Raw genomic sequence first — 18,705 nt, 5'->3', positions numbered from 1 at the left:
GCGAAGCCCAGCTAAGTATTAATCATACTGCCACATGTCTAAAACATGTATTTCTGTTGTCTACCTGAAACATTTCTGTCCAGCTGCTTTCTTTGAATAAAAAAACCACAATGGAAGTACACCAAACTCCCATGTGACAGATTAAAAGTGTTTAGCTGATAAGAGCACTCCGATTCCTGTTCCTTGTGTCTAAACAGTTTAACAGGACAGCTAAAAAATTAAATCAATCAATAAGTAAATATTACAATAAAAAAAAAAATACTACTGGAAAATAATTTACGTGAATTGAATGTAATGTAAACTCATCGGCAGCCATTGACGGCGATAGACGTCCAATCCGTTTGACCTGGGTTGCTGTTTTTTTACCTCTCCTCTTCAGCTGCTTAGACGCGTACAATAGGAATCTGAGTTTCCTTACGGTTGGACAGTTTTAATGTATCACATGGGAATTTGATATACACCCATTATGGTTGTTCATTATGTTTTATTAAGAGTGTTGTCACTAACGTGTTATTGTAATCTGATTACTTTCTTTCTGTAACGAGCAATCTAACGCATTCATTTTTCAAAACCAGTGATCTGATTGAAGTTAGTTTCCATACTGTCCGTGCGTTACTATTTTGTTATTGCCTCATAATGCATGTAGAATGAGTAATATTGTAGTCATGTACGAAGAGCATTTTGAATAGAAAATGTTAGAAAGATTCCTATTTTGTTCGTTTCCATGGTAACTACTCATACATTGGGGCAAATAAGTATTTAGTCAACCACTAATTGTGCAAGTTCTCCCACTTGAAAATGTTAGAGAGGCCTGTAATTGTCAACATGGGTAAACCTCAACCGTGAGAGACAGAATGTGGAAAAAAAACAGAAAATCACATTGTTTGATAATTAAATAATTTATTTGCAAATCATTGTGGAAAATAAGTATTTGGTCTATACCAAAAGTTAATCTCAATACTTTGTTATGTACCCTTTGTTGGCAATAACGGAGGCCAAACATTTTCTGTAACTCTTCGCAAGCTTTTCACACACTGTTGCTGGTATTTTGGCCCATTCCTCCATGCAAATCTCCTCTAGAGCTGTGATGTTTTGGGTCTGTCGTTGGCCAACACGGACTTTCAACTCCCTCCACAGATTTTCTATGGGGTTGAGATCTGGAGACTGGCTAGGCCACTCCAGGACCTTGAAATGCTTCTTACGAAGCCACTCCTTTGTTGCCCTGGCTGTGTTTTTGGGATCATTGTCATGCTGAAAGACCCAGCCACGTCTCATCTTCAATGCCCTTGCTGATGGAAGGAGATTTTCACTCAAAATCTCTCGATACATGGCCCCATTCATTCATTCCTTTACACAGATCAGTTGTCCTGGTCCCTTTGAAAAAAAAAAACAGCCCCAAAGCACGATGTTTCCACCCCCATACTTCACAGTGGGTATGGTGTTCTTCGGATGCAATTCAGTATTCTTTCTCCTCCAAACACGAGAACCTGTGTTTCTACCAAAAAGTTCTATTTTGGTTTCATCTGACCATAACATATTCTCTCAGTCCTCTTCTGGATCATCCAAATGCGCTCTAGCGAACCGCAGATGGGCCTGGACGATGTGTTTTCTTCAGCAGGGGGACACATCTGGCAGTGCAGGATTTGAGTCCCTGGTGGCGCATTGTATTAGTGGTAGTAGCCTTTGTTACTGTGGTCCCAGCTCTCTGTAGGTCATTCACTAGGTCGCCCCGTGTGGTTCTGGGATTTTTGCTCACTGTTCTTGTTAGTTTGACGCCCAAGGTGAGATCTTGCATGGAGCCCCAGATCGAGGGAGATGATCAGTGGTCTTGTATGTCTTCCATTTTCTAATAATTGCTCCCACAGTTAATTTCTTTACACCAAGCGTTTTACCTATTGCAGATTCAGTCTTCCCAGCCTGGTGCAGGTCTACAATTTTGTCTCTGGGGTCCTTCAACAGCTCTTTGGTCTTGGCCATAGTGGAGTTTGGAGTGTGACTGACTGAGGTTGTGGACAGGTGTCTTTTATACTGATAATGAGTTAAAACAGGTGCAATTAATACAGGTAACGAGTGGAGTCTCGTCAGACCTCGTTAGAAGACGTTAGAGCTCTTTGGCAGCCAGAAATCTTGCCTGTTTGTAGGTTACCAAATACTTATTTTCTACTCTAATTTGGAAATAAATTCTTTAAAAATCAAACAATGTGATTTTCTGTTTTTGTTTTCCATATTCTGTCTCTCATGGTTGAGGTTTACCCATGTTGACAATTACAGGCCTCTCTAATCTTTTCAAGTAGGAGAACTTGCACAATTGGTAGTTGACTCAATACTTATTTGCCCCACTGTATTTACTACCTGTTTTGGTCTCGAGTCACACGCGCTAAGTGTTTTGGGACTGAGAAAGGCGTGAGGAGCGCTGGTGCACATTCGAGCCGAGTGCAGCCATCTGTTGAGATGTGCGTGGGAATGTTGATCAGTGTGCGTCCATGAATGAACGTAAGTATTTTTTCTTCATTCTGCAGGGTTCTAGCGATAGGTTGGAGCCGTTACATGCACGGCCGTTTCGTAGCTTTGCCGTTGCAACGGCGGGTAGTCATCACAAAAGTTCCATCTAAGCTGTGCGTGCGCAATCGCGCACTGTTTGAATATGCTCTGCACACAAGAAAATCTATGCAGCGCACAAAATAAAATTAAAAATAAATTAGTGCTGTCAAATGTATCGCGTTAACAGGGGATCACCGTAAGCGCTTTGCCTCTTCCAGAGGGGTGGCAGCGCCGCTAGCCTAGCACCTTCAAGTTACAAATATTGCAAAACACACGGAACAGGAAATATACCAAAATAAAAGCATAACAGGAAGTTATGGTGAATTACAAAATAAAATACTTCGGGAGACAGATAAAATACGTTCGGGAGACAGAAATTAGGCTTTGATTATTTACACTCCCACCAAAATTATGCATACTAGTAAAAACTAACAAATGCATGATTTTCAACAATGAAATAACCACAATTCAGTAAGCTTTCGAACATTCCAACACAAGAATTAGCTTTTGTACAGGATGCTCTACAACAGAAGGCTAACTAGTACGTTGCCCTTTGTAATTCAGTCTTTTATCACCAAAGGATGTTTTCACTTTCCGTACAAGTCCATCCTTGTTCCAAGTTTGCTTTCAAATAATGTTTTGAATAATATCTACTCTTGAATTTCTGATAAGCCTATTTTAAGAATATATATACTAACCTTTTGCTCAAAATAAGTCTGTTAAGCTTATTTTCAGCTAGCTATTTTTCTTATTTCAGGATATCCAAGTCAGTAAAATCTGTCTGATAATTTCATGTATTTCTAGTAGATTTACACTGAAAACAAGGGAATTTAACTAGTTTTAACACTAGAAGTCCCAGCGAATTCTGGTTAATGAGGATTTGCCATGGGAAAGGCCAAATCGGCCTCTGCTGGGCATTCTAGTGGGAGGTGTGTTTTTGCATTCTTGCTGCTCAAACACTGAGAATAGGAATCTTGGTTGTCTTTATTGTCTGAACAGTTTTAATGTGTGAGTTTGCTATACTGTACACCCATTGTGGTTGTTCATTATGTTTTATTTATTAACTCATCTATGCCACAACTGGACCTTACCCAGGCCAAAGCAGGATTCTTCCTATGGTTAAAGCAGGACTCTCACATGTAAGATAGTACACATTTAATGAACAACGAGATTTTTGTCTTTTTGTTTTTATGTGGGCCAAATCAATTACCGTAATTTCCCGAATATAACGCGCACTTTTTCCCCCCAAAATCAACTTGTAAACTCATGGTGCGCATTATAAACGGGTACATGGATGGAGACAGAAATATATTTGTATTACATATATATATCAACCGATTTTTTTTCATTGACACGGCCACGTTGTGTTGAAGAAACGTATGCGGCGACCCGTTGCCGACCATTACGGTACGTGACGTCACCATTTTGTTTCGGTAATACTTCACTCTAATCGGCCGAATTATTTCATCTGTGTTAAATTCTGCTTTTTTTCACTCTTCATAAAGCACATAATTTAGTTTCTTGAACTCATTTGAGTCGACGTTTATTGCAGCTCTGCAATTCGGACCATAACAAATGTAAGGACACACACTTCCTGTGTCCGTCAACTATATCGGTCCCTCGGGAAACTCAAACCCAAATAACAATAGTTCCTTTTGTTACTGTCGTGTTGACAGCGATGAGCTCTCACGGATTTCCGACTTACGTTCTCACTTTCATTTTACCGTATCACTCCATGGAAGAAACATTTATTCATCATGAGGAAAAGAGCAAGTTATACAGCAGCCTTTAAAAGAAAAGTCACATCTGTATTGTTTTCTCCTAGATTCTGGTAAGTTGGAGAAGTTGTCAAATCATATTATTACCGTAAATATTGTCAGTTTACGGTAATGTTTTGAACTACCAATGTGCTATGCTTGTGCTGTGTTTCACTAGTCAGTAAAGTGACATCTCTGTATCTGTACACGAGCTCTGTTTTCTTGTATTCTTCTATTTATTGGTGCTAAAATTTGGCTGCGCGTTATAAACGGGTACAATAATTTCCCCTAGATTTTACAAGTAAATTTGGGGTGCGCATTATACACGGGTGCGCCTTATATTCGGGAAATTACGGTATATATAAAACTAATGAAAATTGCTGATGAAGTTTCATTCTTTTATGTTCCATGTTACTTGATACGATCAAGGGTTTTGAACAGGCATGATAGTATACCGATGTCTGGCCCAAGGGTACACATCTGATGTTGCTCACTGTGCTCCACAGTGTGCTCAGGGAGCTTGTGTGTCTGCTCAGACACATGAAAAATAAGAAGGAATATTGGTCATCACCAAGTCGGCGAGCATTTTTTACTTTATGTTCATGTTGCACATTTATGCTGTGAGGTGATGTGTTCGTTTAGCATCTTTGGGATGTGTTGTAAGTCCAATTGAGTGTAAAGTGCTTAGTTGCTGCCGCGTTTTATGGACGAATTGACCGTGTGTGTCACCGCCATACTTCAGGGTTGTGTGCGTGCATTCGCGCCTGGCCCCACCTTTGTGTCTATTGCACTATACAATTCCTTTGTGTGTTGTTGATTATTGTGCTGTCAATTTGGATTGTTTTACTTTGGCACTGATTGCTGTTAACCCCAACCCCAAAACCCTAACCCGAAGTTCAGAATTGTTGACATTCGGCTCAATTTTCGAGTTAGTGGGGATTTAATTAGTTGGTTGCGTTGATTTCAACAAATTTCATGCAGTCTGTCAGTTATTTGTTAGTTTCAGGGCTCCGGAGTGGCTAAGCTAGCACGAGTCAACGGTGGTTTAAATAAACGCCATTGATTAATTAAACCCCCGCTTACTCAAAGATTAAGCCTGATGTGAAAAATTCTGACCTTCCCCTTTAAATTTAATTTTCGGAAATTTAATTACATGCGATTACATTTTTCTATTGTCATTCTTATGTTGGGGCAGCAAACTGAGAATAATTGGTAAAAAGAACCGATAAATTAGTTTTAAAATAACTTAGTTACTTTGATAATAAAGTAATCAGTAAATTAACTGGATTACTTTTTTGAGGCAAAATCAGCAATCAGTAATTAAATTACCTTTTCAAGTAATCCGTGACAACTCTATTTATGCGGAGATAGCAGCGAACAGGAAGGGGTCATGTGGGACAGAAAGGAATGAAGCAGACAGAAGTGTAGTAGAATAAACAACTACAATAAATACATTGTCATACACCTGTGCTACCTATGAACATCGTAGTGCTATCGTTAGCCAATTGTATTTACCTGTGGAGACCATGTGGGGGTTAGAACCGGGCGGTATACCGAAGATTTCCCGTTACCGAAATTCTTCACGATGACCGACGTAATTTTGACCAAGTCGGTTAATTCGTAATTTCACAAAACAAGAAAATAGTCTTTTCTTCCCACTTTGACTCTGTGTTGTTCTGTTATGTTCATTTACCTATAAGAAAGCAGTCAGTGTGCTTACGTATGAAGTCACGTGGTTATCAGGAACTCAAACAAACAGAAGCCCGGTAGGCTAACGCTAGCGGCTAACGTTAGCGGCTACCACTACAAGCAAACGTAAGTGAGTCGGGCTTAAGGGAGCTTTGCCAACTTTCACCCGACATTAAGTAGACTCTTGGCGGTCTCCAAACGGGCTTTCACCTGCTTTCCTCCCTGGTTCTCATGATTTCAGGATGCTTTTCAGGTATTTTCAGGTGCTTTTTACTGGTAGCCAGACCACATTGTAACGCTAGCAGCTAACGCTATAAAATGAACGTGATGGAGTTGGATACCGGCTCTAACCTTATCAAAACGGCTGAACTTAATGAGTGGATTGGGCACGGACTGCATCTAGCAATTAGTAAGTCGCGTTATTTTGTATCTGTGTGTGTGTGTGATTTCTTTGATATCTTTTACGGGGGTAAAGCATACAGCATAAATTATAATGCAACTGTATTTTGTATCTGTGTGTGTGTGATTTCTTTGATATCTTTTACCGGGGTAAAGCATACAGCATAAATTATAATGCAACAGTGAAGCCTATAAAATGACCGTTTAATGGACACAACTTTTTTTCTGTATGTGCTTGCTTCATTTTGTGTCATTTCTGCCATGATAAAATCTTAAATGTTTCATTGGCAACAGAGCAATATAGCTTTATTGAGCGTGTGTGTCTGTGTGGGGGGTGCATATGTGCGTGCATGTACAGTGCCTTGCAAAAGTATTCGGCCCCCTTGAACCTTGCAACCTTTCGCCACATTTCAGGCTTCAAACATAAAGATATAAAATTTTAATTTTTTGTCAAGAATCAACAACAAGTGGGACACAATCGTGAAGTGGAACAACATTTATTGGATAATTTAAACTTTTTTAACAAATAAAAAACTGAAAAGTGGGGCGTGCAATATTATTCGGCCCCCTTGCGTTAATACTTTGTAGCGCCACCTTTTGCTCCAATTACAGCTGCAAGTCGCTTGGGGTACGTTTCTATCAGTTTTGCACATCGAGAGACTGACATTCTTGCCCATTCTTCCTTGCAAAACAGCTCGAGCTCAGCGAGGTTGGATGGAGAGTGTTTGTGAACAGCAGTCTTCAGCTCTTTCCACAGATTCTCGATTGGATTCAGGTCTGGACTTTGACTTGGCCATTCTAACACCTGGATACATTTATTTTTGAACCATTCCATTGTAGATTTGGCTTTATGTTTTGGATCATTGTCCTGTTGGAAGATAAATCTCCGTCCCAGTCTCAGGTCTTGTGCAGATACCAACAGGTTTTCTTCCAGAATCTTCCTGTATTTGGCTGCATCCATCTTCCCGTCAATTTTAACCATCTTCCCTGTCCCTGCTGAAGAAAAGCAGGCCCAAACCATGATGCTGCCACCACCATGTTTGACAGTGGGGATGGTGTGTTCAGGGTGATGAGCTGTGTTGCTTTTACGCCAAACCTATCGTTTTGCATTGTGGCCAGAAAGTTCAATTTTGGTTTCATCTGACCAGAGCACCTTCTACCACATGTTTGGTGTGTCTCCCAGGTGGCTTGTGGCAAACTTTAAACGAGACTTTTTATGGATATCTTTGAGAAATGGCTTTCTTCTTGCCACTCTTCCATAAAAGCCAGATTTGTGCAGTGTACGACTGATTGTTGTCCTATGGACAGACTCTCCCACCTCAGCTGTAGATCTCTGCAGTTCATCCAGAGTGATCATGGGCCTCTTGGCTGCATCTCTGATCAGTTTTCTCCGTGTTTGATAAGAAAGTTTGGAAGGAGGGCCGGGTCTTGGTAGATTTGCAGTGGTCTGATGCTCCTTCCATTTCAATATGATGGCTTGCACAGTGCTCCTTGAGATGTTTAATGCTTGGGAAACCTTTTTGTATCCAAATCCGGCTTTAAACTTCTCCACAACAGTATCTCGGACCTGCCTGGTGTGTTCCTTTGTTTTCATAATGCTCTCTGCACTTTAAACAGAACCCTGAGACTATCACAGAGCAGGTGCATTTATACGGAGACTTGATTACACACAGATGGATTCTAATTATCATCATCGGTCATTTAGGACAACATTGGATCATTCAGAGATCCTCACTGAACTTCTGGAGTGAGTTTGCTGCACTGAAAGTAAAGGGGCCGAATAATATTGCACGCCCCATTTTTCAGTTTTTTATTTGTTAAAAAAGTTTAAATTATCCAATAAATGTTGTTCCACTTCACGATTGTGTCCCACTTGTTGTTGATTCTTGACAAAAAAAAATAAATTTCATATCTTTATGTTTGAAGCCTGAAATGTGGCGAAAGGTTGCAAGATTCAAGGGGGCCGAATACTTTTGCAAGGCACTGTACGTATTAAAAAATGCTCTGGGGAAAAAAACCTGAAACATTGAAGTAAACACTTGTGTTGAGTAATTATGTCACAGCAGCCATTAACAATAATTTGTCGGTTTTAAGTGTTTTGTTCAAACTGTAAGTCATTTGTGTTACCATGACATGTTTGCACTGTCGTTGTATTGATTTTTATAATGTTGTACATTGTTCAAGTCATGCAAGCTGTTATAAATGTTCATACTTGAATTGTTATGTTTTACAAGAATTTTTTATATACTTAATGTTAAGACTGCACACACAATTGTTTAAATATGTTAAATTTAAATCTGCTAAATAAATCAACGAGAAACACTTAATTTGTATTTCACGCATTGATTCAGATTTTCAAATGATATAACAGTCCGCTTGGACGAATTTATCTTCATTTATTGTTATTGAGGTAAATCTGCTCAATTTACCATGATACGTTCTTTAGGCCATATCGCCCAGCCCTAGTGGGAGGCATTATGAACGAGGAGAAAGAGGTGAGTCAAAAAGGAGACATGATTAGGTGGGGGTGGAGCATACACAATTTCGCAGTGTGAGGATGGAATGAATGGATAAACACATACGCAATATGGAAAATTTAGTGGAGTCGGTGCAAAAACTTAATTTAACCCTAAATCGTTGACCTCATTGGCTGAGAATCCGCTCCTCCCAGTCTGGACTGGATTGGGCATCTAGCGCCGCCAATGGCACCGAAACATTCACAGCAACACAACACAGTTAAGAAAAGCAAATACAATGTTAAAACTGGACTCACATTGATGTCCTCCAAGTCCAAGAAGTTGAGCACCACGCCATTCCGCTTCCAGATGATGGGGGGCCGTAGTGTCCCCTGAATGGCACAGGTGAGCACGGCGCTCAGGCCGACCGTCACCGCCAACACGCTGACACGCTGGTCCTCCGCCAGGCTCAGCTGGACCACCTCTGCCAGAAGCGGGAGTGGGACACAGATTGGTTCCGCGATTAGGGAGGAAATAATTGTATGATGAAGGTTGAAAAAAAAAATGCTGCAAGTGAAATGTGCTGATGCGGCGGATCGGCAGCAGAGGCTTAATACATCTCCAGGGTCCGTCTCATTACCAGTGGAGCGAGGAGGATAAACAGCTGTCCTGAAGTGATTCCGCGTGAGAATAAAAAGAGCATGTGGCCCAGGACTAAATATCATTCTTCTCATTAAGGCAAATTTATGGTCATGGGAACGGTCGCGCATGATTCTGTTCACCTTTTACCACGGAGAATGAGAATTATTCTCCACTTTTATTGCTTTCCGTTGACTAGCTTTGGGACCAAGTAGGGTTTAGGTGGAATATCTCAAGATACATTACATAAATTGTGCCAAAAGTGTTATTTGTATTATTTGAACACATCAGAGTTCAATGGCTTCTACTTTGCAGTTGTTTAAATGAGTTTATCACTTGTAGACATTCAATCCATTTGAACTGGGATTGGACATCTACTAACGTCAATAGCAGCCAACCAGTTAAACGAGTGCTCTACAAAGTGTTATGATTGTTCCTTTATTTTAGCAAATAATGAGAAAACATGAACTGCACAACCTTCAGGTAGTTCAGCGTGATAATCTTTTGCTTGAAACCATCGGCTTTGCTCGAAAGTCTTCTCTATAAACCAGTCTTTCGTGTCTTAATCCACTCTGGGTCAGATCCTGACATTTGAAAATGGAGGCGGAGAAGCAGCAAGAGCCTTGTTCTTCAACCAGGTCCTGGGAAAGTATTTGGACTACTTATTAATTGTCATGGTCTGCTGAACAACCCAGTATTTTTACACATATAGTGAAGGCTAGAGTTGGATTTAGGTTGAGGTTTCAGGATTGGAGTGTCCAGCTTGCTTTGTTATCTTCTGTGATTAGCCAGTCCGGATTTCTGGGCCGTAACGATTACATTTAAGACTCAAATTAACAACGTGTGCTACTCAGGCAGGAAGTTACTGGCCACTGCAGCATCATCCTTTCCTCTGCTTTGCTTCGTAAAGTAGCAAAGGGGGACAACAGAGTCGTCGGCTCGCCGCATCAGTAATTCCTCTAGAGATCTGCTACGTGCTCTGCCTGCCATCGCTCTCACTTCCCGTCAGGCACGCACGCTCATTCCCGCCTCGGTCAATCGTTCGACATTAGCACTTTGCTTTGATTCTGACTCACGCTAGGCTTCTCACATCCACGTTTCCTCTATTTTGGCCATTGTACTTCCTCCGCATTATTTGACCGATTCAAACATTAAAAAGATGAATCAAACTCAGGACATCTTGGGAATCATTCATCCACATTCCCAAAATTCAGACTTTTTAAGAATTCCAACAAGTAGAAACAAATATGATTTGGACGGTCAAAAAAAAAAGTTCTATATCGTTCTCATTCCATACAATTTTTTTCCCCCTACATAAATGTTTTACATAATTTTCTCCGCTGTCCTCACTTCTTGATCGATTCAAACAAATTCAAATGACTCTCACATTCTACATTTCAATAATTCAATTCATTTCACAGCATGATACTGCATAATAATCAGGTACAAACGATTTTGCCGAGCAGCAGCTTGTGGACTTAAGTTTGTCTATGTTAAGGTCGCAGCTTGAGGTGACCTGGATCTTCCTTTAATTGACTCTGGTGAGATGTTTTAATGACGGTCTGACAAGGCCAAGTTAAATGGAATATATTTTTATACACGTGTAAAAATCATACAGTGCCTCTGCGTAACAACATTTTGTTGTCTATTTTTGTAGATATATATTTTTTTAACTGAAAATCATGGTTGTAAAAATTTAATATTGTTATGTTTTATTTTTAATCTGACATGTGACAAGTCTTGGTGTTTTCTCTGTTAATGTTGTTGGCATCAACTGTGATGGACAGACGGCGTGTTGTGCTGCACAAGTTCTGAAATAAATGATTAAAAACTTGACAAAGCTGGCGATTTCTTTGGCGATGTTACCACGATAATAAATGTCACCTTAACTTATATAGACTGGCGAACAGAGGTCGGAGGAGGACCGTCAAGATCGTAGACATTCTATGAACGTATTGCTGAGCCAGTTCACGGATGCGCACAGCACGCTCATATTTTTCTATCATTTCCATCTTCATTTCAATGGTAAGCGTCACCTTTTTCCTTTTTTCACCACCTGCACAAACATTCTTGGAACCCGTGTTGATTTCGCTCACAAGAGAATCATGCAAAACAAAGAAACTGCAGCGCTACCATAAATCGGCGTATTTCGAACATGTTGTCTGATGTAGAAGCAAATGGCGAGTCAAATTTTACATCAGATGTGGAGGTACCACTGCATTGGCTCAGCAGTCAGCACCACTGACTGCCTAAGTGACATAGTTGGGTCAAAATCAACTGACATAGTTGGGTCAAAAAAAGAAGGCAACCAATGGGATTTTATCACCATCACACTGGTTACAAATATGTTTTGTTTTTTACAGTTCTTTAATGTAAAACCAAGGAGCCCCCAGGTGGCAGGGGGAAAAAAATATTTTTTTATAGCTAATCTGGGGGTACAATTTAGAAATATGTACCCATAGTTTAGTAATCTTTACCCAGAGTTAACTAAACTGCCCTCAAAGTTTAGTAATCTGTACACTTTTTAGTAATCTGCGGGTACTGTTTAGTACTATGTGGGTACAGATTACTATAAAGTATGTACAGACTGCTAAATTGTGGGTACAGTTTAGTAATCTGTGCACACAGATTACTAAAACAGTGGGTACAGATGACAAAATTGAGTGTACACATTTATAAACGATACCCACAGATTATTAAACGGTACCCACGATGACTAAACAGTGGGTATAGATTAGCTATGAAAAACATTCTTTTCTACCCTGACACCCGGGGGGGCTCCGTATAAAACAAGTTATATAGTATATAGCTACAGTGTATCACAAAAGTGAGTACACCCCTCGCATTTCTGCAGATATTTAAGTATATCTTTTCATAGGACAACACTGACAAAATGACACTTTGACACAGTGAAAGCTAGTCTGTGTGCATCTTATACAATAGTTAATTGATTTCCCCCTCAAAATAACTCAAAATATAGCCATTAATATCCAAAACCCTGGCAGCAAAAGTGAGTACACCTCTATGAAAAAACGTACATCCCTAAATGTCCAAATTGAGTACTGCTTGCCATTTTTTCCCTCCAAAATGTCATGTGACTCGTTACAGGAGTGCTGTCAGCATTGCTGCAGAGATTGAAGAGGTGGGGGGGTCAGCCTGTTAGCGCTCAGACCATACGCCGCACTCTACATCAAATTGGTGTGCATGGCTGTCACCCCAAGAGGAAGCCTCTTCTGAAGACGGTACACAAGAAAGCCTGCATACAGTTTGCTGAAGACATGTCAACAAAACACATGGATTACTGGAACCACGCCCTATGGTCTGATGAGACGGGTGGGCTTTCTTGTGTACAGTCTGACCACTAACAGGCTGACCCCCCACCTCTTCAATCTCTGCAGCAATGCTGACAGCACTCCTGTAACGAGTCACATGACATTTTGGAGGGAAAATGACAAGCAGTAGTCAATTTGGACATTTAGGGATGTACGTAGTTTTTTTGTGGTGTACTCACTTTTGTTGCCAGGGGTTTAGATATTAATGGCTATATTTTGAGTTATTTTGAGGGGAAAATAAATTAACTATTAAATGAAGCTGCCCGCAGACTACTTTTCATTGTGTTAAAGTGTCATTTTGTCAGTGTTGTCCCATGAAAAGATATACTTCAATATCTGCAGAAATGCGAGTGGTATACTCACTTTTGTGATACACTGTACTAGGGGTGTGACAAAATATCGAAATGGTTATATATCATGATACTTTGTATCCCAAAAGGTTATCGATATGCTCCTGCCAAGAATCGAGATATTGTTTTAAAAAGGTGTCAATGTCTAAAAAAATTAAATGGAACAAACAAGTTGCTCCCAAAATCTTCCACCATAATACTGTCTCAGTTAACACTAAGGCTGCATTGATGGTGCACGACACCCAATACATTTGAAACCAGAGCATTCACAGTCATTCTGTGATTTTTAGGGCATTTACAGGTCACTTGCTGTTGAGTTTGAGTCACTGCCTATTCATTTGGGTGATGCCCAGGTCACTTCCTGTTCTGTAACGCAAAATAAACAGGAAATGAGCCATAAAATACCTAAAAATCAACAGCAAGTAACTGAAAATCAACAGGTAAATGACCTTAAATGGCCCAAAATTACGTCATTGCCTGGCATTGGCTGCCACTGACAGCCATAGACGCAGGGATGGCAGCGATTCATTCGCTGCCATCCCTCCCACTTCAAACGGATTGAACATCACCTAGTGATAAACTCATTCCAATTCACTGCAGAAGCTTGTTTTTCTTTTTATTAGTTGTTTAAGAATGTCCTACAATGATTTCCTGTCCAATGTATTGATAATCGTTGTATCGCCATTTCGTCACATTATCGTTCTCGTGAGCTTTGTATCGCAAATCGTATCGAAACGTGAGGTACCAAGAGGTTCCCACTCCTACACTATACATAGTTTATATACAGTACAACAACGGGAGGCTGGCATAGACTGAGTTGTGCAATGGAGAGCGAGTGAAAAGCTAAGCATTTGAAAATGAAAATAGCAATCTGAACAGCCACACAAAAATATGGGATATGAAAAAAATCAGATTTGGGCATTAAGACTTGAAGTCTGAAGTCTGAACACAGGCCTTAAAACCCACTGCTTTAACACATACATTCCCTGAAATATGGAACAGGGAATGCATCCTTCCCATCTCTCTCTTTTGCTCTCCACTCCGTTAGTGCTGCTGATTGATTAGCGAAGCTCCCGGAGTCCCTGGATGGTCAATTACCGGCTTGTGTGCGACCACGGCTATTCCGGGAAAAAGGGTGGGAAACTTAACGGGGGCATCATTTTCAAGATAATGTCATGACATCCTTGCCCGGCCATGCGGAGCGACGAAGAGCATCCGCCTGTGGATACGCAATTTGTTCCCTCGTTGTGTCAGAATGGGTTCAAGGCACGGGAGGAAGCCTTGAATAGCTTGACAATCTGCTCTTTATTTTGTTTTATCCTGCCACATGTATTGCACTATGTATGTATGTATATGCACTATGGGTGCGCCCGTTTAACTCATTCTCTGCCGTTGATGGCAGTAGACGTCTGATGCGTTTGGACTGGGAGGGGATAATGTGTCTGGTTTCATCTTCTTAAAACCTCAATTACCGTATTTTTCGGACTATAAGTCGCAGTTTTTTTATAGTTTGGCTGGGGGTGCGACTTATACTCAGGAGCGACTTATGAGTGAAATTATTGACACATTATGATATCATTTCTTATGTTATTTTGGTGTTTTGGAGTGACACTGAAGGTTTGGTAAACTTGTTAGCATGTTCTTTATGCTATACTTATCGGAATAACTTAATAGCTATGGCCACGTTCGCGTTCTGCCTTTGGCAATGTGTGTTCAATTGTAATATTGACATTTTTATATTGAAATGCATGCTTTTAGTTTGTGGCGCTTTCAAGCCCACGTGGGGGCGCACTTGCACTTGTTTACGTGAAGAAGAGCGCTCACACGCCAGAAGAAGACCGACAGCTACGTAGCTCCGACTGAGTGGGTGAGTTAGCGAGAGAGAAACACGGCTGCGAACCTACGTTCATTGTTTATGCTTGTAAAATATCTCTACAGAGGCAACGCCTGTGTTTATCATCTTTTCTGTTATTGTTGTGTGTTTTCCACCCGCAATCGGACACTGAGAGCCAGTTGCGTGGTTGTTTGAACAATGCGCTAATGATAGTGAACGCATGCTAACCGTTTGTGTCATGTCATTGCTGTAAGAGCACCTAATCATCATTTACTTACGTCGATGCGAACCTGTTTGGTATTGAGGACGAAATTGATTCAGCAAATTACACGGACGTCCAGCATCGTCATTTGGGAGTTTAACCCGTTGAATAGCCAGGACCGAGCCGTAGCGTCCTGGTGAGGACAGTATATTCGCATTTCGTTGTTCATGCACTGTACACTGTACACTTATTCAGCATGTTGTTCTCTATTGTATTTGTATATTAAATTGCCTTTCAAGATGACATGTCTGTTCTATGTGTTGGATTTTATCAAGTAAATTTCCCCCAAAAATGCGACTTATACTCCAGAGCGACTTGTATATGTTTTTTATCTGTTCGTTGGGCATTTTATGGCTGGTATGACTTACACTCAGGTGTGACTTGTAGTCCGAAAAATACGGTAAAACTCATTAAATGAGTTTAGCACTAGTAGATGTCCAATTCATTTAAACTGGGGGCTCCCAGTTCAAATGGCTTCGACATCTATCGCCATCAAGGGCAGCCAAGGATTTAAAGGTGTGGTGATGCTCTCTCTCTCTTTTTCTGTCAATAGTGAACATGACAAGAGCTCCCACAATCCCGATAATACTTCATCTTTACAGTGAGTCCCAGCTAAGTGGTCTTTCATGTACTTGTGAAGGGAGGCCTGGGTAAGAGATATAAAAGCCTCCAGTAGGTGTCAGAGGGGGTTTCACCTGACCCAAGGGTCGGAATCTGTGGGCAGAGTGTGAAATTTACTGCATACCGCCAGCATTTTTTTTTATGAGGTGTATGCCTTTTCTTTTATGTCGCCCCCTAGCAGAGTGATTGCCCGGGGCTCTGTTCACAAACGAGGTAGGGATAAAATCTCTGGACGCGTGATAACGCGTTTGTGAGCTGTCGAGGGCACGCCGAAGCAACAGGTGGTGCTACATCTGCTTATCTCAAGGCCACATGGAGCCAAGGGTGAGGAAAAGGAACATATTGAAAGTAGAAAATGTGAAGAGTCAACAAAAAGCCATATAGCAGAGCAATACAGTAGTTGGATTACTAATGTGAATTCACCCTAACTACATCTACAGACTGAACTTTCAATCCCCTCAACAAAAATCCTGAACGTAAACCTAATCTCGAACCACAACCTTCATCCTAAACATAATTTCAATCTCATTTTAAGCAAACTAATTCTGAATAAAGGGGTCACAGCGATTGTTTGCAGAATACCTTTGTAAGGACATCCTCTCGACAACCTGTGCTCTTCTCTCAACCTCGACACCTTTGCCATATACCTAAATCCAGTTCCCAATCAACTAGAATCTGGGCACCTCTTGAAATCCTTGCCCTGATCAAAATTAGCCATCACCCTAGTGAATATGGATGAAATCCAACCAAGTAAGCCATGAGGTGTCCGTTTGGAACCCTGCAAGCCAACAAAATGACTCAACTGTCTTCCCTCCCGAGTTTGTTTCAGTATCCTTATATAAGAGCCCCTTTCCTCTGATTGAAAACCATACTTTAGTAAAGACGTAACTGCATGACTATAACTGAGCCATCTGGCCAACTCGCTGACAATCCACAGCGAGCAGATGTTTTCCTTGAAGGGAACAAAAGTTCCCCCGAGAGCATGAGTGGGGAAATCTAACTTTCTCTGCTGTAACGGCAATTTAAAACAGAAGAAAAAAAGCTGAGAGTAGCACCAGAATGAAATTTACAACTATTTCTCACTTGCCTAACATTGTCGAGGTTACGGTATCACTCAGATTTAGGACCTGGAACTTGCGTGGCTAAAACTTGATTGACTTTGACTAAGTATTCATGAGGCCCAACTTGATGTATGTTTTATTAATGTGTGAACAAATTGGTGCAGCAAAGTGGAGCTAAAATAAACCACGAAGACCATTTTACCAATGAATGACTGCAGCAAAGAAACCAAGCGCCTTGTGGGAAGTGAAATACTTCACAAGGGAGAAAACCCCACAGCTAAGGAATTAATGTTTATTTTTCCAAGGTTTAACAAAAGTACATAAAACATTCATTCATCTTGCTTAACCCATTGGACTTTACTTAAACACCTCCAGCAGCATCTTTGTCGCGAGCCACATCATACAGTGTATCACAAAAGTGAGTATGCCCCTCGCATGTCTGTAGATATTTAAGTATCTTTTCATGGGACAACACTGACAAAATGACACAATGAAAAGTAGTCTGTGTGCAGCTTATTGTTGGAATTCGCCCCCCCGCCAAGCCACACGAAAACGGCGACAGCCGAACAGAAATGGTGCTCCGCTGCTTACAGTTACCAGAAATTCCTTGAGTTAACCTCTTATGTTAACCCTTAGTACTGACTCCATGTTCCAAAAGTTTGAAGAAGACTCACTGAAAGTAGGTTGACAATTTATTTGTCGACAACGGTCAAAAAACAAGGTAAAAACAGACGACGGAGGAACAATGCTAAATCCAAACCAGGCTACATAGAAAAGTCTCCACGCTGCAATATCTGTGTTATCTTAGTGTCCAGTGTTTTTTAAGTCCGTGGTGGAGTAGGCCGGGCCGAAGTTTTAGCTGCGTGTTGTTTCGGGACCATCCGGTTTTGGGCGGTTAGGTTCGTCCGTGGATGGGACATGGTTGCCACAGCAACCGACGCTGGTCTTGATGTCCCAAGCGCCCTCTATCAACTTTGTTATCCGGGCTGGCGCTACTTATTTTAGGACAAAGCGCGCTGCTCTTTGTCCTTGTTGTTGGTCGGGAGAACTGATTGCAAGAGTCAGTGCGTCAATCTTGCTCGTGACGCACACGTTGGGCTTCTGTGATAAGATGGCGTTGTGTATCTATTCTGCTTCTTTTCATTAAACTATGGTGTGCTATTTATTTTATATAAGGTGTGTTAAAATAGTACAGTCCTACAGTAGATATGAGAAATGATACTATTCGCTGATTAATTATATTAGGTGTGTTGGAGTAATGCAAACAGTTAGACGGTGCCTACGAGAAACGGTACCATTTCCATTTCCCCCTCATAAGCCTTGATAAGGTGATTCACTTTACTGTGTCCAAGGGCATGGAGTGAAGTCTGCCTAAACTATAGTTAGATGAATGTGTTAGACTAATGCAAACAATTATATGGCGTGTGCAAGAACGGTACCTATTCCCTTAATTATATAGTAGAGTTAATTTATTTTTCCTTCAAAATATAGCCATTAATATCTAAACCCCTGGCAACAAAAGTGAGTACACCCCTTAGGAACAACTTCCCTAAATGTCTAAATCTGAGTACTGCTTGTCATTTTCCCTCCAAAATGTCTTGTGACTCGTTAGTGTCCAGGTGTGCATAGGGAGCAGGTGTGCTTAAATTTGTAGTGCAGCTCTCACACTCTCTCGTACTGGTCACTGAAAGTTCCAACACGGCACCACATGGCAAATAACTCTCTGAGGATCGTAAAAAACGTATTGTTGCGCTACATGAAGAT

General features: G+C 40.9%; 1 protein-coding gene across 1 annotated transcript in view; it reads right to left on the bottom strand.

The window, feature by feature from the left end:
- The window catches only part of fstl4 (follistatin-like 4), a 291,975-nt gene that overhangs the window by 55,377 nt on the left and 217,893 nt on the right, over positions 1-18,705 (bottom strand). Inside the window, exon 7 of the mRNA XM_057821868.1 lies at positions 9,160-9,326. Coding sequence (XP_057677851.1) covers positions 9,160-9,326 — 167 coding nt within the window. The remainder of the gene's footprint in view (positions 1-9,159; positions 9,327-18,705) is intronic.

The sequence above is a fragment of the Corythoichthys intestinalis genome, chromosome 18 (genome assembly GCF_030265065.1).
Source record: "Corythoichthys intestinalis isolate RoL2023-P3 chromosome 18, ASM3026506v1, whole genome shotgun sequence".
Lineage (NCBI taxonomy): Eukaryota > Metazoa > Chordata > Actinopteri > Syngnathiformes > Syngnathidae > Corythoichthys > Corythoichthys intestinalis.
The sequence above is the reverse complement of the archived record's forward strand: the minus strand, read 5'-3'. Positions and strand labels throughout refer to the sequence as shown.